This window comes from Artibeus jamaicensis, unplaced genomic scaffold, assembly GCF_021234435.1.
Source record: "Artibeus jamaicensis isolate MK-2021 breed Jamaican fruit bat unplaced genomic scaffold, CSHL_Jam_final contig_414, whole genome shotgun sequence".
Taxonomy (NCBI): domain Eukaryota; kingdom Metazoa; phylum Chordata; class Mammalia; order Chiroptera; family Phyllostomidae; genus Artibeus; species Artibeus jamaicensis.
In genome coordinates, this window is record NW_026521822.1 from 307,578 (window position 1) to 334,195 (window position 26,618).

Consider the following 26,618-nt stretch of genomic DNA (forward strand, 5'->3'; position numbering starts at 1 on the left):
CCAACTCAACCGAGCAATCTAGCCAGGGCAATTCTTTAGGTTTCACTACAGGTTTTTGTTTTTTTTTTTCTTAGTATAATGGCTGTGAAAAGATAAGCTTTCCTAACTTGATGGCCTTAGGGTTATAGGGTCCCATTTTTCTCTCAGGTTCACTGGCATATTATTTTCCTCCTTTAACACTTTCTCTTACCTGCTGCCTCCTCTTCTACTTCACTCTTACTTTTTTACCTAGCTCCAAAACTACTTCAGGAAGATGACTGCCATGGTATAGAAACTAGTGATGGCAAAGGGGAAGAAAAGGAAGACGAGCTCCAGCAGTTACATTCTTTTGTCATCCTATCTTATTTTCTTGCTTGGTTTGAGGACACACTGGTCTTTACAAAGACTTAAACCCCAATCCCTCATTCTTTCTACCTATATCCCATATTTCAATTTTAGATTAATAAGAACAGAGGGAAGAGCTTTTTACTTTCTGTCTGGTTCCCCTTATCCTTTCCTGTGTTTTAAAAAACTCTACCTCATAATTTTAAAACAAGGCTTCCACTCTTGTAATTGGTAATATAAAGAGAGGAGTATCCTGTTTCCAATGCCTAAGAATATCTTCGCATGGTAGGCAGTTTCTACTATTAGTACTACAGGCACATCATAAATTAGATTGGCTTTTTTGGTCCTGACTGAAGGAGTAACTGCCACATAAAAATCAAATTAATTGACTTTATGAGGGAGGGGATTTAAACCATGCAGTTACAGTTGACTTTTAAAATATCAGATTTAAAAACCAGCAGCTTTTGTGTTTTAAGTCATACTAAAATAGCAATGTATATAGTATCCCCATTTGTAGATGTGTTTAAAAAACCAATGTTATATTAGTTAAAATGCTTCCATCATAAACAGTACTTATTGTAAACAATTTGAAAAGGGATATATAAATAAACCTCAGGTGAGTGCTCTCTTAGAAACCTACATTCTAAGAGGTACCCTGTATAAAAATAAATTTTATGAAATCCTAATTTCCAAGTGAAGACAGGCAAAATTTATTATATTACCTAAAAATCTACTACGTGTTTTCTTTTAAGCTCATAGTATGTGGACCTGTCCTATTTTGAAGTTATCTTATTTGCTGCATAAAAGATTTACATTAACTTAGAGAAAGTGCTAACTCTAAGGCATGTAAGGTTTATATGGCAGTCAAAAAATTGTTATTGTAATTACTGAGCTAATTGCCTCTCTAGAAAGAGTTAGTATATTTCTTCTTGAATTAAATCAAGTAGACAGACCTAGTAAATGGGGGGTACCATTAGTCCTGGTTTGACTGGCTACCACTCGCCTTAGAGTAATTGCTAGAGTCTCTTTCATTCTCAGAAGTATGCTAGGTTGGATGATGAAGCATATCGAAACCCTACTTCTAATATGATCTTTTCAAATGAAAGCAACACTATTATTTAGGTACTGAACATGTGGAAGGCCAGTAATTGAAGGGTATACAAAGAAATGTAAGAAACAACATCTGCCCTCAAAGTGCTTAAAATCTAAAGAGAATGAATGAACATCTCAAGTTAAACAACAAAATTTAAACGGCTTTTAAAAATATAACTAAAAGAAATGTTCTAAAAAGAACATAGATATTTGTTAAATGAATAGCACAATAATAGGTATCACAGGGTTTCATAGGTGATGGGGGTACCTTTCTTTTAAGCAACACCACAGCACCCAACATCATCATTAGTTAAGTGCTTTATAATATGTGCTGGGTCTGGTTTACAGTGCTTTACATGCACATTAGTTAATCCCCACAATTATCCTATGAGGTGTACTATTATCACAAAGATGGAAATTTTACTGATAAGAAATGTACCTGAAAGAGGTTAAATAACATGAAAGTTTATACAGACAATAAATGACAGATAAACTCAGGTTCTCTAATTACAGAGCCAGTGACCTTTTTTGCTCTTCCCTTCACATAGGCTTGTTGTTTTCATCTGGGGGTGATTTTGTCCCCCCCAGGGAACATTTGCTGATATCTGGAGACATTTTTGTTTGTCACAAGCATGTGTGTGGGGTAGTTACAGAGTAATGCAAAGAGAATACTCACTAAAAACCTTACAAAAAACCTTTTAAAGATGAGATCTGACATCAGTGTTGAATTATGGATAGGCTGGGGGGTGGTAGTGATATGGATGAATTCTAAGTAAGAAGAACAGTATACAGTAAGTACAAGACAGGTTCAAGAGACAGTGAACAAGTTAACAAGCTAGAAGTAAAACAGTATTGAGGTGAAAGTGGAAAGAAAGTCTAAAAGACGAAATGATCTTTTAAAAAGACTAAGGAACCTGAACTGGATTCACTGAAGATTTTTGAGCACAGAAGTGACATAAACAATATAATATTATACTAAGATTAATCAAGAAAACAAGGCAAAGAAACTAATTAGGATGCTACTGCAATACTTAAGCAGGAATGTATTAAAAGTTTGCTTTGGTATAGTGTTAGTGAAAAAGAAAGGAAGAAACCAGAAGTATATATACATTACCATTCTTACCTGTAATGCACTGAAACTGTCCATCTTCTCTTCTTATTGTAAATGCTTCCCCTGGGTTAACTTGTACCAGAATAACCTTAAAATGAAGGGGAGAAGTATTAATCAAAACAACAGTAGAGCAAATTGGTATATCAAGATATTAAATGTTGCTAGTAAGAGAGTAGTTGTGAGCTATTTAACCTTATTAAACTGGGGAAAAAATAGGGGTTACATATTTTATACATTAATTTGAAAAGTATTATTTAATTTTTCTGAAGGTGAGAGTTAAGCCAAAAAGTAAGGGAATAAAAAAATAGTGGCTAACTTGTACTGGAAAGTCAATAAACATCACTATGAAAAGAAAGATGGAGTGAAACCACAGAATATTTGGGTCACCTATGCTTAGTTCATCAGTTGAGAAGTACTGTGTTTTTTAAAATACAGGATACACTTATAGGTAGAGCATATTTGAATTAATATGACTTTTCAAATCATATTTAAGAATCCTACCACTTTAAGTATTTTATTTTATTATATAGGTAATACTCACTAATTTTATGACATTTGAAAAACAGTAAACTAGAAAATAATCTGAGGTCCTAAAGTAAACATTGTTAACATTCTGATAAATATCTTAGTCTTGTTTTCTAAACATAGGCTTGATTTTTCTCCATAAACACAGATATAAGGTCTCTGATTCTGTATCTTTTTCCAGATTAATATTATACAAAGACTTTTCCTGTTACTGCTCACAGTATTTCATCAAATCACTATCCCATTAACTACAATACTTTAGCCTTCTCTAGTAAGTAAATTTTGGGTATGTACTTTTTCCTTCTATATAATATATTCAAGGAAACAATTTTTGTGTCTGTTGCTAAACTGATTTTTACAAAGGTTTTACTAATTCATATCCCCCCTCACCCTTGCTTGATGAGAACACCCTTTGACTGCATTTTTCACAACCCTGGAAATTATAGTTTTAAAGTCTTTGCTACCTTGATAGATGAAAGTAGTATATTACTATTTTTTTAAATCTGTACTTGATTATTAATGAGGTTATATACTATCTTTTATGTTTGTTAGTAGATCTTTTGTAAACTGGCCATTTGTTATCTTTTGGGGGTCTTAAGTGTTCCCAGTGATTTGTATTAATTCTTCACATATTAATAGTAATAATATTACACTATATTATGCTGCAAATATATTCCTATTTTGTTTCTTCCTTAATTTTTAATACAATTGTTTATCTTCTTATAGCCAATGCTATTTTTTGCCTTTGTGACTATCTTCTATTGCTTCTACATTTAACTTGTGGCTAGCTATCAAGCACTTGAAATGTGGCTAGTCTGTATTTACAAGTGCCATAAGTGTAAAATACATACTGGATTTCAAAGAATACAGAAAACCTCAACAATGTAAAATACCTTCCTGATAATTTTTATATGGATTACATGTTAAAATAATATTCTGGACATACTAAGTTAAATAAACATTATTACAATTAATTTTACCTGATTTTAGTTTTAGAATGTACCTATTAAAAATATTAAAGATAGACACAAGCCAGTTATAAAGGGCCTTGAGAGCAATTTTAAGGGCATTGCTAAATGTTACTTAAGCAGGTAGTGCTAGGAAGACCTCTCAGGAGGCTACAGTAGTCATCTAAGTAGGTTTCTTTTAATGCATTAACTTTGATTTTCAGCTCCAATGATTTCCTTTCATTTTCCTTAGGCTTACCACGATGTTTTTCTTTTTCATTTGAATACTCTATTTCATTCTTTCTTCAGAAACATATGCAGTTAAGACTATGTATTTTACTTAATTCAGCTTTAACCATATCCAGTATTTTCACTATTATTATTTTTTAGATTTTTCTGCTATTTTGACTTCCTGAGATCCAAGAACTATTTTAAAGAAAACATACAATTTTAAAAGTGGGCTAGAGGATTTTCAGTTTGCTTTCATTTCCAATACATTTTTATCAATCCCAACAAATCCTAATTCTTTAAAAAATTTTTAAACACATACCATCATTTTCACTCCTTTCCTAATTTGTAGAGGTGAGGAATTACTGAAAGATGTTACCTGAGGCCGGCAATGAGTTAAAGCACAAGTTCTTAACTTGGGGCCATAGACAATCATTCACAGGGTTTGTGAACTGCCCAGAATTTTATGTGAAACTTTCTGTATATATTATAATTTTTTACAAAGAAGGTTTACTGTTTTCTTTGGATTTCATTAAATTCTTAATGAGGATCCTGCCACTATTAACATTTTTAGTGAAGTGAAATTCTTATTACATAAATTAATTTTAAATTAATATTAAAGTATTTAATTCTGTGGCATTTAATATATTCACAGCATCGTATAATGACTACCAATATCTACTTCCAAAACTTTCAACCACTCCAAAATAAAAACCCATATTTATTAAGGAGTCACTCTACTTTTCCCACTCCAAAACTCTGGTAACCACTAAAATTTGCTTCTGTCTCTATAAATTTACCCATTTTGGATGTATTATATGAACATCCAAATGTTTATATGATATGTTTGGATGTATTATATAATGTGTGATCTTTTGTGGCTGTTTTCTTTCACTAAGCATGTGTTTGTAATTCATCCAGGTTGTAGTATATATCAGTACTTCATTCCTTTTTATAGATATACCAGAATTTGTGTATCCAAACACTGATGAGCATTTGGACTCTTTGACCTTTTGGCTATTGAGGACAGTGCTGCCATAAACATGCATGTTTAAAATCTTTGAGATATATACCTAGACACTGAGTTGCTGGGTCATATGGCAAATATATGTTTAACTTTTTGAGAAATCACCAAACTTTCCCACTTCAGCTGCATCATTTTACATGCCCAATAACAATATACAAGGGTTCCAATCTCTCTACATGCCAGTGCTTGTTATTTTGATTATAGTCATCCTGTGGGCATAAAGTGGTACCTCATTGTGGTTGATTTGCATTTCCCTAATGTTCAGTGACGTTGAGCATCTTGCCATGTATTTGTTGGGTATTCGTAATCTTCTTCAGAAAAATGTCTATTCCAGTAATTTGTCTAATTTTAATTTGGTTTGTCTTTTTGTTGCTTTATCAAAAAATTCCTTATATATTGTAGATACTAGATTGTTATGATACAGGATTTGCAAATATTTTCTCCCATGTTGCAGGCTATCTATTCACTTCATACGTTCTTCGATGTACAAAAATTCTTAACTTTGATGCAGTCCAATTTATCTAATTTTTTTGTTGTACTTTTTTTTGTATTTGTACTTTTGGAGTCATATTTTAACTTTCAAATCCAAGGTCAAAAAAATTTCCTCTGGTTTTATAGTTTTGCCTTTCATATTTAAGTTGCTGATTCACAATGGTGTGAAGCAGAACTGCAGATTTTCATTTTTCTGCATGTAGATATCCAGTTGCCCTAGCACCATTTATTCAAGAGACTATTCTTTTCCCACTGAACAGTTTCAGCATCCTTGTCAAGAGCAAATTAGCAATAGATATATGGGTTTATTTCTGGACTCTCAATTCTATTTCATTGGTCTATATATCTATTCTTATGCCAGTACTGTTTTAAGTACTGTAGATTTTAGTAGATATAAAATTGGAAAGTGTTACTCCTACTTTGACCTTTTTCAAAACTGTTTGAACCCCTTGTAATTCCTTATTAATTTGATAATCGGCTTTTGTATTTCTGGGGAAAAATGGTTACTAGAATTTTGCTAATACTTGTATTGAATATGTACATTCCTTAGGGCAGTGTTACCATCTTCATAATATTAAGCTTTCCAGACCATGAACATATTATGTCTTTCCATTTATTTAAGTCCTCTATCATTTCTTTTGTCATGTTTCATTAGTTTCCCACATACAAGTCTTTCACCAACTTGGGTAAATTTATTTTGATGTTCTTTGTTCTTTTGAATGCTACGGTAAATAAAATAGTTTTAATTTCCTTTGCAGATTCTTCATTGCTAGTGTGTAAAAAAGTTGCACTTTTGTATTGACCTTATATGTTACAATTTATTGGATATGTTTACTAACTCTAGTTATATTTAAATATTTTTATTTTTCAATTATAGTTGACATACAATATTATATTAGTTTCAAGTGTACAACTCAGTGATTAGACATTATGTAACCTACTGATTGCCCATAAATCTATTACCCTACACCATAGTTATTACATTGTTATTGACGATATTCCCTATGCTGTACTTAACATCACTGTGACTATTCTGTAACTAACAATTTATACTTCTTAATCCCTTCACCTTTTCACCCCTCCCCGAAAGCCTCCTCTCATGGGGCAACCGTCAAATGTTCACTATACCTATGAGTCTGTTTCTGTTTTGTTTGTTCATTTAGTTTGGTTTTTAGATTCAATTGTTGATAGATATGTATTTTTTTACAATTTTATTACTCATAGTTTTAATCTTTTTTTCTTATTCTTAAAGATACTTTAACATATGTAGCACCAGCTTGGAGGTGATGAACTCCTTTACATTTCTCTTGTCTGGGAAGCTCTTTAGATGTTCTTTAATTCTAAATGATAGCTTTGTTGGGTGGAGTAATCTTGGTTATGTTGGGTTGGCCAAAAGTCTGTTTAGTTTTTTTCTGCAAACTAAAAGACACATTTTTCATTTTCACCAATAACTTTATTGATTTGGATATTTTGAGTATCTCTCACATGTATTAATGTTGATTGTTATCAATGTCTTGATTTGACCCCTATCAACTTCAACTGATCTACCTTACCATGGAGTATCATCCAGCAAGAAATCTTCAGCATAAAACTTTGCAAACCACTTTTGACATGTTTAATTAGTCACAGAACCTTCTGCATACACTGCACAAATTTTGTGTTTGTTTCATTTTTACCTTTCTTGAACTAAAAAGGCATAATATGCTGAAAATGTTGCACATTTTCTTCCATCTTCAATAGTAAAATGGCTACACAAAACTTCACCAATTTCAATGTTTTTTTAATGCATGTTGATATGACAACTGTCACAATACAATCTAACAAAATTGTTTCTAATGATGTTTAGGACAACTGAGCACTACTATAGCCATCTTATGGAAAAAAAAAAAAAACTTTTCAGGGGGCAACCCAGCAAGTCCTTGCTTTTCATCACTTAGAATATTTTGGGCTAATCCCTTCCGGTCTGCAAAGTTTCTGTTTAGAAATCAGCTGACAGTCTTATGGGAGCTCCCTTGTATGTAACTAATTGCTTTCTCTTGCTACTTTTAAGATTATCTCTTTGTCTTTGACATTTTAATTATAATGTGTCTTGGTATGGGTCTCTTTGGGTTCATCTTCTTTGGGACTCTCTGTGCTTTCTGGACTACTATGTCTATTTCCTTCCCTAAGTCAGGGAAGTTTTCTGTCATTATTATTTCACTAGGTTTTCAATTTCTCGCTCCTTCTCATCTCCTTCCAGCATCCAATGATGTGAAAGTTGGTACTCTTGAAGTTGTCCCAAAGGCACTTTACACTATCCTCATTTAGGAGGGGGGTTCATTTGTCTTTTTGCTGTTCTCAATGGGAGTTTTCTGTTTCCTTATCTTCCAAATCTCTGATTTGATCCTTCACTACATCTATTCCACTTATGATTCCCTATAGTGCATTCTTCATTTCTAATTCTTTATTTTTTCTAGTTCTGTTTTTGTTTCCTATCTCATTGTTGAAGTTCTAAGCTCAACTACTCCTCCCCTAAGTACATTGAGCATCCATATAAACAATATTTTGAATTCTGACTCTAGTAGATTGCTTGCCTCCATTTTGTTTAATGCTTTTTTCTGCAGTTTTGTTCTACTATTTCATTTGGGAGATGTTTGTTTGTCTTCTCATTATGGCAGCATTCATGTGATTATCTCTATGTATTAGGTAGAGCTCATATGTCTCTTGGTCTTGGTAGAGTAGCCTTATGTACAATAGTGTTGTTCTGTACAATCCAGTGGCATAGCCTCCCTGATGACCCGAGCTGGGCACATGTGTGCTATCCCACCCAGAATATGAGCTGTCTATACCTTCCTGTTGTACTTAGGCCTTGATTGCTGTTGGCACCTCAATGGAAGGGATTAACCCCCAGGCCAATGAGCTGCAAGGACTGGCTGCAACCACTTTGGAAAATCATCTGTACAGAGGCCCATCCCATGGAGCAAGACTTGCTTCAGTGGGCCTCTGGTGCCCACTGAGTCTGCCCCTTGAGTGTGTCACTTATGAGATGGTTAGGTGGTGCTTTAATTTGGTCTGAAGCTGTCCACTGGGTGTACTGGCTCAGGGGCTTCCTGAGAAGTACTGGTAAAGGCCAGCCACCACCAGTGTTCTAACTGGGGTCACTTGGCATGAGCCACACAGGCATCTGCAAATGGCTATTACTTCAGTTGAGCTTAGAGGTGCCGAGGAGAGGACAAACTGTAAACTAAGGCTGGCTGCCACTAGTGCTAGGCCTGAAGCCACTTAGTCAGAGGTATGGAGCGTGCTTAGGCCAGGTGCTGCTTATTTGAGAGATTTTAGAAAAGTCTGAAAGAAGGATTAGCCAAGAAATGCCATTCATATGGAAAAGCCAATGGAAACAGTTTGGGTGGGCCTGCAAGTTGGGTGGGGCAGAGTCTTGGGGACTCACCAGGGCAGGATGAATAGCTTTAGCAAGGTTGATGGAGACTGAAAATATGGCACCTTCCTGCTGGCTCTGTGGGGGAGAGCTCAAAAAAGGCACAAAGGCCTCCACTAGCACTTCTGCTTGGGAGAAAGCTGTCTCTCCAGCACTTGCCCTAGTGTCAGACACTTCAGTTCCTTCCTGTATGTTCCAGCTGCCTTTCAAACTACTGCCCCAGTGCTGGAGCTTGGAGCAAGTGAGTCTGAGTAAGTCCATACACACTCCCTGTAAGAGGAATGTCTGGGACTCCAGAAACCTTCAGTTTCAGTCATTCACAGTTCCCATTGGTTTTGACAGCCAGAAGTTATAAGGACTTTTCTTCCTGGCACTGGAACCTTGAGCTGCAAGGCTAGATGAGGGCCTGGGACTCATCGCTTCTAAGTTGGGATCTCTGCAGCTGAGATATCCATCCCACTTTTTATCTGCCACACATGGGTTTGGACCAGTACATTCTACATCTCTGCCCCTCCTACTAGTCTCGATGTGGCTTCCTCTTTACATCCTTAGCTGTAGACTTGCTTCAGCTGGGTTTTTGGAAGTTCTAAATTATGGTTGTCCTGTAGCTTAGATATAATTCCGATCTGATTGTGAGAGATGTGAGTACTGCATTGACCTAAATACTACCATTTTGACCAGAAGCCTCTAGTCATTTTTCTGAGGATTCTTTGAGATTTTTAATATACAGCAGGATCAAGCCATGTGCAAACAGACAAATCTTTAACTAAACAAACCAAAGAAAAAAAGAGAGAACTCAAATCAACAAAATTAAAAAGAATACATTACAAATCAAACCACAAAATTACAAAGGATAAGAGGCTATTATGAACAACTCTATACAAAAACTGGCAACCTAGAAGAAATGAAAAATTCTTAAAGACATACTCAACCAAGACTGAATCACGAGGAATTAGACAATCTCAACAGACCAATTAGCAGTAAGATTAAGTCAGTAATTAAAAATCTCCCAATGAAGCCCAAAATAGTACTGCTTCATTGGTAAATTTTACCAAACATTTAAAGTATAATTAATGTGAATCCTTCTCAAGTTTTCCTTGATGCCAAAGCAAGAAAATAACACTACAAGGAATCCCCCCCATAAAAACTATAGATCAATATCCCTGATGAATATAAATATTAAAATTCTCAACAAAATTCTAGGAAACCAAACTTGGTAGCATATTAATCAGATCATTCTTTTTAATACAAGTGGGTTTTATACCTGGGATGCAAGGATGGTTCACCACACATAATAAATGTGACATATCACATTAACAGAATAAAAGAAGAAAAAAAGAATTTGATCATCTCGATATGGAAAAAACATCCGACAACATTCAAGATCTATTCATGATAAAAACTCTTTAACAAATAAGGTACAGAAGAAAGGTATCTCCATACAATAAATGCTAATATGCAACAAGCTAAAAGCTAACATCATACTCAACAGTAAAAGTTTGAAAGCTTTTCCTCTAAGATCAGGAACAAGACAAAGGTGTCTACTCTCACCATTCTTACTCAACATAGTACTATACTCCAAGTCCTAGCCACAGCAATTAGGAAAGGAAAAGAAATACAATAGGAAAGGAAGAAGAGAATAGGAAAGGAAGAAGTAAAACATCTCTTTTTATAGATGATATGCTTTTATATTTGGAAATCTTAAAAGACTCTACCAAAAAATTGTTAAGGTAATCAGTGACTTAAGCAATGGTGCAGAATGCAAAATTAACATACAAAAATGTTCTGTGTCTATACAATAACAATGAATTATCTGAAAAAAGAAAAAAGATCCCATTTATCCCATTTACAATAGCATCAAAAACAATATTTATGAATAAATTTAACCAAGAAGGTGAAAGATTTGGACATTGGAAACTATAAGATACTGATAAAAGAACTAAAAAAAATACACAAATAAATTAAAAGGTATCCTGTGTTCACAGACTAGAAGAATTAATATTGTTAAAATCTCCACACTACCCAAAGCCACCTACAGATTCAATGCAATCCCTGTCAAGATTCCAAGAGCATTTTTCTTACAGGAGTAGAATAAAACAATCTAAAACTTTATGTGGAACCACCAGACCCCAAACAGCCAAAGCAATCCTGAGAAAGAACAATGTAGGAGCCACTGATTTCAAGCCTATCTTATGGTACTGGCAGAAACATAAACAAATAGACCAATGGAACAGATTCCAGAGCCCAAAAGAAATAACCCACACATACAGAGCTAACTAATATCTGACAAGTAAGTCAAGATCAAGGCTTTTCTATAAGAAATTCCAGCAAAACTGATCTTCAAGTGCATAAGAAAAAAATGAAACTATCTTATACTACTCACAAAAATGAACTCAAAAGAGATGAAAGACATAAACATTACCCCAAACCATGAAATTTCTAAAAGAATACATAGGAAAATAGCTTTCTGACATGTGTCTTGGCAATGATTATTTGGATATCACACCTAAAGTACAAACAAAAATAGTGGGACTATATCAAACTGAAAAACTTTTGCATAAAAAGTAAAAGAAATGATCCACAAAATGAAAGATAAGCTGTAGAATGGAAAAAAAACTTTGCAAATGTTTCACAAAGAGTTAATATCCAAAATATATAAGGAACTTCTACAACTCAACAGCAAAAGAACAAATAATGCAATTTAAAAATGAGCACAGGAGCGAAATGGAAATTTTTCCAAAGAAGATATACAAATGGCCAACAGATACATGAAAAGTTGTTCCATACCACTAATCATTAAAGAATTGAACATGAAAACCACAATGAGGTATTATCTCACATCTGTTTTTACTGACATCAAAGAGACACTAGATAACAAATGTTGACAAGGATGTGAAGAAAAGGAAACCCTTGTGCACTGTTGTTGGAAATGTAAATTGGCCACGCTACCATGGGAAATAGTATGGATGTTCCTTAAAAAATTAAAATTAGAACCATCATATGATCCATCAATTCCACTTGTAAGTACAGATCTGAACAAAATGAAAACACAAAAAGATATCTGCACTCCCATATCCACTGCATCACTATTTATAATGGTGAAGACATGGAGACAACATACGTGTCCATCACAGAGGAATGGGTAAAGAAGTTGTGGTATATGTATCCAATGGAATATTATTCAGACATAAAAAGAAGAAAATCCTGCCATTTGTAACAATATAAACAAACCCTGAATGTACTATGCTAAGTGAAATAAGTAAGACAAAGACAAACACTGTGTAATCTCATTTATATGTAAAATCTTTTAAAAAATCCCATAGGAAAAAAGATCATATTTGTGGTAACCAGAGGTGGGTGTTTACAGGATTAGAATGTCCCCCCAATAAATAAAGTACTGGGAGTGTAACATACAACAAAATGACTAGAGTTAACAGTACTGTACAGTACATTTGAATATTGCTTAAGGGAATAAGATCCAAGATTGCGGGGTAGGTAGAAAATACACTCACCTCCTCACAGGATCACATCAGAATTACAACTAAATTATAGAACAACAAACCCATAAAACCATCTGAAGACTAGCTGAATAAGAAGTCTTATGAGTAAGGATATACAGAAGTCACACAGAGTCTGCTAGAAGGGTGGAAATGTAAAAAGGCTGGCCCAGCATCTATGTTTGGCAGTTGAGAATCTGGAAGAATATTTCAGCTGCTGAGGTCTCCCCTGAGAAGCAAAAGGTCTAAACTTCATGCCAAGCTTCCCAACTCAGTACCAGGGATGAGAAGAGGAACTCACATAACATCTGCCTGTGAAAATCAGTGGGGATTCCCTCCTCTTGGGTGAGACAGGAATATGCTAGAAACCCAGGAGTCCTTTTTAAGGTAAAGCACACAAAAATCTCATTTGAAGGCATTTACCCAGGGCTCCAGTGGAGGGATGGCTATAAAGGGGACCAGACAACACAGGGAGAGAGAGAGTTGTGTGGCTTTGGGGAGAGGGCTAGAGAGATAGCCGTCAATATTCTTGTGTTGAGTCTCTTCCACACCATCCTTAGATGCCATCTTTCCTGTATGCAGCACTTCCCTACATATAAAATTAGCCTGGGGAGCTATACTAGCCCCACCCTACCAAATGGCTGAAGGATCTGCTAGGGGCAGCCAGTCTAAGCCCACATTGCAGTCTTTCTTAAAAAAACTCTTGGGGAATTCCATGCAAGTCCAGGGGGTGCCAGAGACACACAGGGAGAGACTTGAGTTGTGTGGCTTTAGGGCAAGGGCCACCTATGTCACCATCACTGCTCCTGTGTTGGAACCCCACCATCATAGCATTAACCTGGGGAACTATATTAGTCCCAGCCTCCTGACTCCATGAGGCCCTGTCCTGCCAAGTTCCCACAAAGCTATAGGATATGCTGGTGGCAGCCAGCCTGGGTCCATGTAGCAAGTCTTTCTTAAAAAAAAAAAAAAAAAAAAAAAAAAAAAAAAACTCTTGAAAAAACTCTTGAAGAATTCCAGGCAAGCTTGGGGGTACCAGAGGCACACCAGAAGACACATTGAGTTGTGTGGCTTTAGAGTGAAGGCCACATTTCACTGCACACCTGAATGGTGTCACCATTCCTGTGTTGTATGCCCCCTCCCAACAGCATTAGCCTGGGGAGCTGCACTAGTCCCACCCTGCTGACTTACTAAAACCCCACACCACCAATCTTGCACATGGCTATGGGATCTGCTAGCAGTGGCCAACTTGGGCCTACAGTGAAGTCTTTCTTAAAATTTTCTCAAGAAATTCCAAGCAAGATGTGAGGGATGCCAGCAATACACAGGGAGAGGCTAAGTTGTGTTATGTAGCTTTAGGAAGAGGGACTTCTTTCCTCCTGATCAACAGACACCACTGTGCCTGTGCAGAGCCCTCCTTCCACATGGACAAATCTTAAAACTGTTTTAGCCTGATGAACTCTACTGGCTCTCATGTGGTGACTTCCTGAGACCCCACATCACTGCAAAAAAATATAGGCCCCAGGTGGGTAGCAGCTGCCCTTGGGTTATTGAGACTTTTGCTGAGTGGCCACAGACCCAATATAGGGACCAAGTTTTAAATTAACCTAGTGATCACCATGGTCCTTATACCTGGTGACTCACTAAGCCTGCCTCACACATAAAGCTTGAGGCTTTTCAGTGGCTGAGCCGAAGAGGAGCCAGTAGGTAAAGGCAAATCTCCAGGTGCTTTGAGCCTTTTGGTACCTGTCCCAGGACAGGTACTGCTGGCAGCCAGCTTTGGTACGCAGCTTGGCTCCTTCCAAGTATACCCAGGTATAACAGAGGCAGCTACAAACAGTGGATCCTTTTGTTGCTCCAAAAATGTAGCTCAGTGCTGATCACAGTCAGCATCTAACATTTACCTGCATGAAATTCTCTCTTAAGAGGTGCTAAAATCAACACACCTGATGACTGACTTCAGACCACATGAGAATACAACCCAATTAGTTCTACTACAAGCACACCCAAAGGAAGGTCTTGGCAGGCACCAGAGCCTGCTGAGACAAATTCTGCTTTGATAGTTCAACCTCCACACAGCAACTCATATACTGTGGTCAGGATCAATCCTCACATTCAGCCAAAGTGAGGATTAACCCTACACAAAGATGGGCCAAAGGCAATCAAGACTCAACAACAACAGAAGGGCTCATATAACCACACAAGGAACACTCTTGAAGAACTCAGTTCGGGTAATTAGGGAGACTGTGTCACTGAGCCCCCACAAGAGACCTACTATTTAAGGCTACCCTACCAAGACTCAGAGACATAGCAGATCTACCTACTACACAGAAATAACATAAGAGGCAATAAAAATGGGGATACAAAGAAACATGCCCAAAAAGAAAGAGTAAGGGCAATCCAGAGGAAAAAATAAATGAAATGAAGGCAGGAGAACTATCAGATATAAAATTCATAACAATGATTATAAAAATGCTCAAGGAATTTAGGAGGGAAATGGATGAACTTAATGAGAAATTCAACAAAGAAGTAGTAAGCATAAAGGACATAGAAACCATAGAAAAGAACCAGTGAGAAATTAAGAATACAATACCCGAAATGAGGAATACAGTAAAAAGTAAGTAACAGCAGATTAGATAAAACAAATCAGCAATTTGAAAGACAAAATAGCAGAAAACACCCAATCAGACCAGCAAAAAGAAAAAGAATTTTAAATAAAAATGATAGTTTAAGGGACCTCTGGGACAACATCAAGCATTACAACATCCAAATTATAGGGGTACCGGATGCAAGAAGAGAACAGAAGATAGATAATCTAGTCAAGGTAATGATGGGAAATCTCCCTAACTTGGTGAAGAAAAAAAAAAATTCACACAAGTCCATGAAGCACAGAGAGTTCCAAAAAGATGAACCTAAAAAGACTCACACCAAGACACACTAAACTTAAAATGGTAAAAATTAAAGAAAAATAGAGAACCTTAAAAGCAGCAAAAGAAACACACCTAGTTACCTGCTGAGGAGCTACCATAAGAATGTCAGCTGACTTCTAAACACAAACATTCAAGCCAGAAGGCATTGGTACAAAATATTCAAAATGAGAAAAAGAATGACATATTGAATACATCAATGCATTAAAAAAAACAATACATCATAAACTAGTGGGATTCATCCCAGGGGCACAAGATGGTTCAACATATGCAAATCAACCAATGTAATATACCATATTAACAAAAAATAAGATAATATATTATCAACAGATGCATAAAAAGTACTTGAAATACAATATCCATTTATGATTAAAATACCCAATAAACATAGGTATAATAGGAAAGTACCTCAACATAGTAAAGGCCATATATAAAAAAACCCTCAGCCAGTATCATACCCAATGGTGAAAAACCAAAAGCTTTTCCATTAAAACCAACAACTAGAAAGGATACCCACTCTCATCACTCTTATTCAACATAGTTCTGGAAATCCTAGCTAGAGCAATCAGGCAAGAGAAAGAAAGAAACAATATCCAAATTGGAGAGGAAAAAATAAAAATGTCACTTTTTGCAGATGAGATGATTCTGTATATAAAAAACTGTAAAGATTCCACCAAAACACAATTAGAAACAATAAACAAATACAGTAAAGTTGAGGATACAAAATCAATGTACAAGAACCCATTGTTTTCATATATACTAACAATGAAACTTCAGAAAAATTAATGAAAAATTCCTTTTAAACTACAATCAAAATAATAAATACCTAGGAATAAACCTAACAAAAGATGTAAAGGACCTATGTACTGAAAACTACAAAGCATTATTTAAAAAAGACTGATAAAGACAAAATGAAATGGAAAGATATTCTGTGTTCGTGTTACCCAAAGCAATATACAGATTTCATGAAATCCCCAACAAAATCCCAATGTCATTTTTTAAAAAAATAGAAGAAAAATTTCAGCAGATTTATATGGAACCATAAAAGACCCAGAATAGTCAAAGCAATCCTGAGATAAAAGAACAAAGCTGGAGTTATCATACTACCTGACTTCAAATTATACTACAGAGCTAAGATAATCAAAACAGCATGGTACTGGCAGAAAAACAAACAGATCAATGGATCAGAACCGAAAACCCAGAAATAAAACTGTGTGTGTGTGTGTTTTCACAAAGGAGCCAAAAACACACAATGGAGAAAGCAAAGCCTCTTCAATAAACGGTGCTGGGAAATTAGAAAGCCATATGCAAAAGAATGAAACTAGATTACAGTTTGTCTCCATGTACAAAAATTAATTTAAAATGGATCAAAGACCTAAATATAAGATCTACAACAATAAATCACATAGAAGAAAACATAGGTATTAAGCTCACAGACTTTACTAATGGAGAAAAACATTTTATGAATTTTATCTCAAAGGCAAAGAAAGTAAAGGCAAAAATAAATAAATGGGACTATATCAAACTTAAAAGCACTGATAGCAAAAGAAACTAACAACAAAACAAAAAGGTGAACTTACACAACCCAACACCAAACAAACAATCCAATTAAAAAATAAGCAGAGGACCTGAATGGACAGCTCTCCCAAGACACACAAACGGCTAACAGATATATGAAATCATGTTCAACTTCACTAGCTGTTAGGGAAATGCAAATCAAAACTACAATAAGACATCATCTCACACCTATTAGAATGGCTGTTGTCAACAAAATAAGTAATAATAAGTGTTGGAGAAGATGTAGAGAAAAGGGAACTCTATTCATTGCTGGTGGGAATGTAGACTGGTATAGCTACTATGGAAAACAGTCTGGTGTTCCTCAAAAAACTAAGAATAGAGTTACTACATAACCCAGAGATCCCTCTTCTGGGTATCCACCCAAAAAACTCAAAATCATTTATTCAGAAAAATATATGCATCCCTATGTTCATTGCAGCCTTATTCATGGTGACCACAACATAAAGACAACCAAAAAGTCCTTTCAGTAGAGAATAGGATACAGAAGATGTGGTACATTAATAAAATGAAATACTACTCAGCCATAAGAAAAAATAAAACACTGACATTTATGACAACATGGATAGACCTTGAGAATATTATGCTAAATGAAATGTCAGTCACGAAAGGCTAAGAACCATATGACTTCACTTATATGTGGAATATAAAATTAAAACTTGAGGACACAAACAGCAGTGTGGAGGTTGCCAGAGGGAAGGGGTGGGTGTGGGACATGGAGCAGGCCTGGTATATGGTGACAGAAGATGGTCTGACTTTAGGTGGTGGGCACAGAGCGCACTGTAGAGATCTGGTGTTGTGGAGATGTATACTTAAAATCTGTATGAAAGTTATATGATCCTATTAAGCAATGTCATCCCAATAAATTAATAAAAATTATTAAAAAAGAAAAACCTAAAAACCATATCATTTCACTTATGTGGGATATAAAACTGAAGCTCGTAAGACAGACAACAGTATGGTGGTTACCAGAGGAAAGGGGGTATGGAGATAGTAAAGTGTAAAGGGAACTAAATATATGGTGATAGAATTAAATAAATGAGGACAGCTTAAGAAACACTTTAGACAACATTAAGGTGGAACAACATCTGCATAAAGGGAATATCAGAAGGAGAAAAGAGTGAGCAAGGGATTGAGAAGCTACTTGAAGAAATAATAACTAAAAACTTCCCTAATCTTGTGAAGGTAAAAGGCACACAAGTCCAGAAGGTCTAGAGAGTCCCAGACAAGTTGAACCCAAAGAGGCCTACATTGAAACACATCATAATTAAAATGACAAGGCTGAAAGGCAATGAGAGAATCCTAAAAACTGCAAGAGAAAAGCAGGTAGTTACCTACCAGAAAGCATCAATTAGACTGTCATCTGATTTACTCATCAGAACCATTTCAGGACAGAAGGGAGTGATGTGAAATATTCAAGGTAATGAAAAGCAAGGACCTACAACCAAGCCTACTTTACCCGGCAAGGCTATCATTTAAAATCAAAGGAGAAATAAGGAATTTCTCAGACAAGAAAATGCTCAAGGACTGTGTTAACATCAAACCAGTACTGCAACAAATATTAAACAGCTTGGAGAAAGAAAAACAAAAACAAAACCAAGGGAAACAGTCTAACAATAAAATGACACTACCTATGTATCAATAATCACCTTAAATGTAAAAGGCTTAAATTCTCCAACCAAATACACAGAGTAGCTGAATGGAGAAGAAAACAAAATTATATATATGCTGCCTCCAAATGACCCATTTCAGATCAAAAGATACAAACAGATTAAAAGTAAAACGATGGAAAAAGACATTTCATGGGAATGGAAAAGAAAAAAAAAGTTGGGGTAGCAGTACTTATATACAACAAAATGGAATTTAAAACCAAGGCAAGAGTAAGAGAAAAAAGGACACTACATAATGATAAAGGGAACAATCCAATGAGAGAATATAACCCTAGTAAACATTTATGCACTCAGAACAGGAACACATTAAGTATGTAAAGCAAATCTTGATGGACATAAATGGAGATCATCAAAAATACAGTCATAGTCTGGGATTCTGACATACCACTGACTTCACAGGATAGATCTCCAGGCAGAAAATCAACAAGGAGACAGCATCCTTAAATGACCAACTAGATCACATGAATTTAATTGATATCTTCAGATCATTTCACTCTGAAGCAAAAGAATATACAGTCTTCATGTGCACATGAAACGTTTTCTAGGCTAGACCACCTGTTAGGATACAAAACAAGTCTCAATAAATTTAATAAGAGTGAAATCATATCACACATCTTTCTGACTATAATGCTATGAAAATAGGATCAATCACAAAAAGAACACTGAAAAACACACAAAGACATGGAAACTAAATACCATGTTATTAAACAATAAATGGGTAAACAATCAAATCAAGGAAGAAATTGAAAGATACCTTTAAATAAGCGAAAATGAGAACACAACAATCCAAAATCTGTTGGACACTGGGAAAGCAATCCTAAGACAGAAATTCATAGTATTACAGGCCTATCTCAAAATACAAGAAAGACCTAAAACAATCGAACTTAACACTTCAAAGGAAACTGAAAAAGAATGAACAGAACCAAAGTAGAAGTAAGTAAGTAACAAAGATGAGAGCAGAAATAAGTGAAATAGAGCCTAAAAAAATATGAAAGATCAACAAAACAAAGAGCTGGGTTTTTTGAAAAGGTAAACAAGATTGACAAACCTTTAACCAGACTCATCAAGGATAAAAGAGAAAGGACCCAAATTAATAAAAGCAAAAATAAAAAGGGAGAAATAACTGACACCAAAGAAATACAAAGGATTGTAAGAAAATATTATGAACAACTATATGCCAACAAATTGGACAACCTGGATGAAATGGAAAAATTCCTAGAAACATATAATCTTCCAATGATAAATCCAGAAGAATCAGACAATCTGAATAAACAGATTACACCCAGTGAAATTAAAGCAGTAATCAAAAACTTCCAACATACAAAATCCCTATATCATATGGCATCACAGGGTAATTTTACCAAACATTCTGAGAACAACTACCACCTCTCCTCAAACTGTTACATAAAATTCAAGAGGAGGGAAGGCTCCCAAACTCATTTTACGAGGCCAACATTATCCTAGTTCCAAACCAGATAAAGACACTACAAAGAAAGAAAACATAGGCCTATATCCCTGATGAACACAAATGCTAAAATCCTCAACAAAATATTAGCAATCCAGGTCCATCTAAGGAACATGTATAAAGGACACATGGACAAAGCCAAAGCAGGTAAGCTTGAGGGTAGGAGGTGGGGATGGGTGAGGGGAGTGTGGTGAGGTGAAAATGGAGACAACTGTACTCAAACAACAATGAAAAAGAAAAATAGCAATCTTACACCTGACCCACAGCACCATGCAAGTGTATTAAATGAAAAGATGTGCATGCACTAGATTAAAGGGAATATACCCTAGAATTACTCTGGAAATTCTTCCAAATGCTATATAAATATTATTCAGAGAGTGAAGGGTTTGGTATTTTTCCCTAACCTGAATCCCAGGGTTTTCTAATGTGATTATTCATAAGTTGCTAAGGTGGCCATCATAAAAACTCTGCTATTATTTATTTTTCTAGAGTATTACTACTTTAAATCCTCAAAAGTCAGGTAAGAGATAAAAGGGTAGTGCTAATATTCTATAATCTCTAAAGAAAACAAAAATAAAAAACAAGTTATAAGTAATTTGTTATGTACAGTTAATAAAAATTTTAGGAGTTAATTTTAAAGTTTGTTTCAACAAAACGCTACCAACTTAAATTGTTTATTGAGGGATATATACTTAATTATAAAATATTTAAGGATGTATTAATTTCTAAAAATGTTCGCCTATATTTTTGCAAAATATAATCTATAGAACCAAATATAATCACTTGAAAAATAAAGACAAATATTCACAGATAACATCAATCTTATAGAAATAATTTAATATCTCCTCTCTACCAAAAAGGATATCCAACCTACATTCTTCACCGTATATTAAGACTGACATTGTTAGATCTTAGGAGAACAAAGCAAACACTTCCCAATTCAATTTATGAAACTCAGTTGAGGGTCTAGCAGACAGAGCAAGAAAATCAACCCAGAAATCAAAAACATGTATTCGGTGCTTTCTAGTATTTAAAAATGTATCATCTTTGCTGCCATATTAGTTTATTGGGGCTGCCATTTAAGTACCACTAATGAAATACTTAAACAAAATTTGTTTCCTCACAATTCTGGAGAAGTTAGAAATCAAGATGTACAAAGGGCTGGTCTCTTCTGAGGCCTTGCTCCTTGCCTTGGAGATAGACACATTCTTCCTATATTTTCCATATGATCTACCTTGTATGTCTGTGTCCTTATATCCTATTACTTTAAAGACACCAGTAAAAGGGAAAATCCTGTGAGACTGAGAGTCCACCCTAACAACCTTGTTTTAGCTTAATTACCCCCTTAAACACTCTATTTCCAATACAGTCATATTCTGAGGTATAGTGAGTCAGGATGGACTTCAACAACATGAATTTTGGAGTGGGGAGCACAATTCAGCCCATAACAACCCTCAAATTACAGAAAGCACATTAACAAAATTGTCTGGAATCCCTAATCCTTTTTTCCTCCCTCATCCAAATTCTTTGTGCTTGCTTGAGGGTGCTAATTTAATGAAATTGAGAACAACGATAAAAAGAAAAATCTTTCTTTTCTGTACCCTTGAATAATGGTTAAGATACTTTTAACAATGGAGTTTTCCATTCCATGGTTAAAGGCCTTCAGATTAACTGAATTATCACTTGGTTGTTTATATGAGACTGTTCTTCGTGGCCTGGGCCCAGACAGGACCCAGGCCCAAGGATAGGTTCTCCTGTGGGGAATCAGGCCTGCATTGTACCTAGACTGCTATGAGACTTGCTTTTGCAAAAACTCCCTCACTCTTAATTGGGGCAGCAAATGTTTACTGCATATCTTTAAAGTAACTTCCTAGAATCCATGCTAAACCTTCCAAGGATGAGTGTAACCAGTTCAACCACTTTTCCTTTTCCATTTGCAAATATCCTTCTGTGATATAATTAGCGGTAGCCTCTCCTTTGTTTTCTGTTGAAGGTAACCACCTAAAGAGAACCTGTGCATAACAAACAAGGACCATCATGTAATGCGCCCAGAAATGCAATAAGAGCTTGTCAAGGCAAGGGTCAAGGTGCTCTCCCCTTGAGAGAGTGGCCATATTGTCCCTTTTCCTCCACAGGACTCGGCAGTCTGTGAATTTGTTGTGTCTCATCCACAATGTCACAGACCCCACAAGCCGGGGTCCATTATCAGTTGTTATGAGTAAATGTGTTAATACATGTCAAGTGCTCAGGACAGTGACTGGCATACAGTAAGCACTATTTACTTACATGTTAGCAGTTGTTATTGTAAGCTCTCTCTATACTGCTCTTAGTATTTCTATTTTTTTTTCAATGCACATCTGTTGCTTTAAGAATTTGCCCTTAGCCTTGAAGAATGGGACCAATTTGCACATAAGAGAGAATACACCCAGAACGGTGGTTATGAGATTTCTCTTAATCTGGTCTGTAACCTATCTGCTTCTTACTTTCCATATTTCCCTGTTGACCACCCTTTACCTTTCCAGCTATCCATCTGCTCTACTCCTTTCAATCTAGCATTCCATGGTCAATAGCTTCATCTTCATTTTCTGGCCTGTGACTTATTTACAATTCTCTAGTATGACATTTGATTCAGACTGCCAATTAACATTTGCCTATACTGAACCTTGCTACAAATGAGGACTCAGTCTATGAACAAAGACTTTATTTTTCATGTAATTCTACTCATCCTTCAAGATGCTTATACCCTAAAGCAGAGTTAAATTATTCCTGTATCAAGACTCATGGCACTTTGTACATCTTTCCAACACTTATCATATAACTGTATTTAGTTGTTTACATGTTGTCACATCCACTACACCCATACAGGGGCTATAAAAGTTGAACATATGTTTGTTGAATTAACTACTGTCCATATCTAAATAACTCCCTAAATCTTATCCTCTGGCTTTGAGATCAGGACTAGCTGATAGAACTTTTGAGATGATGGGAAAATTCTATATTTGTGCTGTCTGGTAATACAGCTATATACACACACTACTTACACTTAGCTATGTAAGTAGTGTGTGTATGCCACACCACCAAGCATTTAAAATGTGACTAGTTAAAATGAGAAACTGAATTTGTAATATTATTTAATTTTAATTAAATAAGCACACACACACACAGTTAATGACTACCCTATTACACAGAATAGCTCTACATTCCCCAAGCAACAAAATTACATTTCCAATTACTCTTTGGATTTATTCACCTTGATAAAATGTAGGCACTTCGATCTTATGTCTACATTTGAACTTTTTAACTGATTTTCCTGAACAGTTAAGCTGGGAAATTCATTTCACCTGAATATACTATCAATTCACAAGTAAGTCTGAATTATTTATTCATCAAAGCACTATTAAATTTACATGATTATAAGAACTTTGACTCAAGCTTTGTACTTCACTAGATCCTATAAATCTGTAGATGGGCAGGCTTTGAATCAAGCATATTTCAGCTAAAATCTAAATAGACATTAATGTTTGTAAATAAAATACAAGGACAATGATCAAACTAATGAATCTGAGTTTAGTTTTTAGTCCTATGTAGGATAACAATTTGCAGGTTTAAGTATATATGTCTGCTCAGAAAAAGTCGAGCCATTGTTAATATAAGAAGCACAGTTTACACAGCATCGATGTAACCTGGCAGTTAAGGAGAGTGGACTAAAATGCATATGTGTGAAGGATGACTTCACTCTACTGATCAGTGGGGGCAGGAGAATCCACTGAATGAGCATGTGTACTGTGTGGGCATTGCATACAAAATCACTGAGCAAGTAGAGCAACAAATCTGCATGGAATTTTTCATTAAGCTTGCACATTCCTCTGCAGAAACTATTAGGATGACTCAGAAGGCTTTTTAGGGAAGATGCAATGAGTGCAGGACAAAACTTAAACTTAAACTGGCTGAGAATTGGTTGAAAGCGATTCACATTCTGGAAGGCCTGCAACAACCAGAATACCTGAGAATGTTGAACCTGTATGGACTGCAATTAACAAAGATCAGCAACTGACACTGCAAAAGCTAGAATCTGATCTGGGGATTCCAAAACTACTGTGTCTGAGATTTTGACAAGATTCACGAAACATGTCGTGGAAAAATTTGTTCCACACCTTCTGCTACCAGAGCAGAAGGAACATCATACAGTGGTTGCTAATGACTTGATTCAAACTGCTACCAAATGAACCACATTTCCTCCAGAAGGTTCATAACCAGAGATGAATCATCAGTGTATGGCTATGATGCATGATCCAGAAAAGGAAGGTCCAGTCATCCCAATGGAAGTCGACTGGCTCTCCATGCCTAAACATAGTGAGGCAAAATTGCAGCAAGATCAGGAAGACCATATTAACTGTATTTTTTTGTTGGGAAGGTGTTGTCAATCATGAGTAAGTTCCTCCAGGCTGAACAATTAATGTTTTTTACCAATTGAGAGAGGCAATACAACAAAAACGGCAGCAGCTATGGGCAGCTGGTGACTGGAAGCTTCATCACGACAATGCACCCCATCATGCATCACATGCAGAGTTTTTTGGTGAAATCAAATTACCCAGGTGACTCAGCCCTTCTGCAACCTGGATTTGGTGCCCTATAACTTCTGGCTTTTGTCGAAACTAAAATCACCTTTGAAAGGGAAGAAATTTCAGACCATTGGTGAGTTTCGGGAAGATACAGTGGAGGCAGCTGATAGCGACTAGAACTGTGTGAGGTCCCAAGGTGCCTACTTTGAAAGGGACTGCCTATCACTGTCCTATGTACCATGTTCCTTGTATCTTGCAACTTCTTCAATAAATGTCTCTATTTCCCCCCTCACTGCATGGCTGGATCATTTCTGAACAGAACTCTATATGTTTGATAACAGTATACAAACAGACCTGTTAACTATCCACCCATTTCATTCATTATTAGACAAACAATTAATGAGCAAATACTATATATTAGGCACTATTTGGGGATAAAAGAGTAAATCAGTAAGAGAAATAGTTACAGTCAAATACAATGCTAAGATGGAAGAGTACAGAGTATATAATTACAAAATACTTTGAAAAATTATTCTTTTTAGGCTCATTTATCTCCACCATTTCTTTTTAGAAACAAAAGTATTGAGACAGAAAAATAATAAAATTGGAATAAGGCAACTCTATGTATATTATTTATTTATTTATTTTATTGTTGTTCAAGTAGAACTGTCTGCATCCACCCCCACCACCACACCAGCCTTCCTTACCTCCCTCCCCTGGTTACAACCCTGCCATGGTTTTGTCCATGAGTCCTTTATAGTTGATCCTTCCCCTGTTCCCCCAATTATTACTTTCCCACCTCTCCTCTGGTTACTGTCATATTCTTCTTAATTTCAATGTCCCTGATTATATTTTGCTTGCTTATTTGTTTTGTTGATTAGGTTCCACTTAAAGGTGAGATCATACAGTATTTCTCTTTTACCACCTGGTTTACTTAACTTAGCATAATACTCTCCAGGTTCCATCCATGCTGTCCTCCAAGAAGGAGGCATAAGCTCCTTCTTTCTTTTTGCTGCACAGTATTCCATCACCTAAATGTACCACAGCTTTTGAACCATTCATTTACTGACGGGCACTTAGGTTGCTTCCAGTATATGGCTATTGCAAATTGTCCTGCTATGAATATTGGGGTGCATAGGTTCTTTTACATTGGTGTTTAAAGGTTCCTAGCATATAATACTAGCAGTGGAATGGCTGGTTCAAAAGACAGTTCCATTTTTAGTTTTTTGGAGGAAAGTCCAATGGTACAACCACCATTTCCCATAGTGGTTGCACCAGACTGCAATCACACCAACAGTGAACTAGGGTCCCCTTTTCTCCACAACCTCTCCAACACTTGTTCTTTGTTGCTTTCCTTATGATGTCCACTCCCAATGGTGTGAGGAGGTATTTCATCATGGTTTTAATTTGCATCTCTCTGATGGCTAGTGATACTGAGCATCTTTTCATATGTCTCTGGACCCTCTGTATGTCCTCCTTGAAAAAGTGTCTGTTCAAGTCCTTTGCCCTTTTTTTCCCCCTTTTTAATTTTTTTATTGATTATGCTGTTACAGTTGTTCTATTCCCCCCTTCATTCCCCTCCACCCTACCCCCACATCCCCACCATTACACCCCCTTTAGTTTATGACCATGTGTCTCAAGTCCTTTAGATTCTATATTTCCCATGCTATTCTTGCCCCCCATCTATTTTCTACCTACTATCTATGCTACTTATTTTCTGTACCTTCTCGCCCCTTCTCCTCCTTCCACTCCCCTGTTGCT

At 35.9% G+C, this 26,618-nt stretch overlaps 1 protein-coding gene across 4 annotated transcripts in view; it reads right to left on the reverse strand.

Moving 5' to 3' along the window:
* FNDC3A (fibronectin type III domain containing 3A) overlaps window positions 1-26,618 on the reverse strand; it is a 252,913-nt gene that overhangs the window by 154,847 nt on the left and 71,448 nt on the right. For all 4 annotated transcript variants that reach the window (XM_053665453.1, XM_053665452.1, XM_053665450.1 and 1 more), the window contains exon 3: window positions 2,540-2,615. In XM_053665453.1, the coding sequence (XP_053521428.1) occupies window positions 2,540-2,615 (76 nt within the window). The remainder of the gene's footprint in view (window positions 1-2,539; window positions 2,616-26,618) is intronic.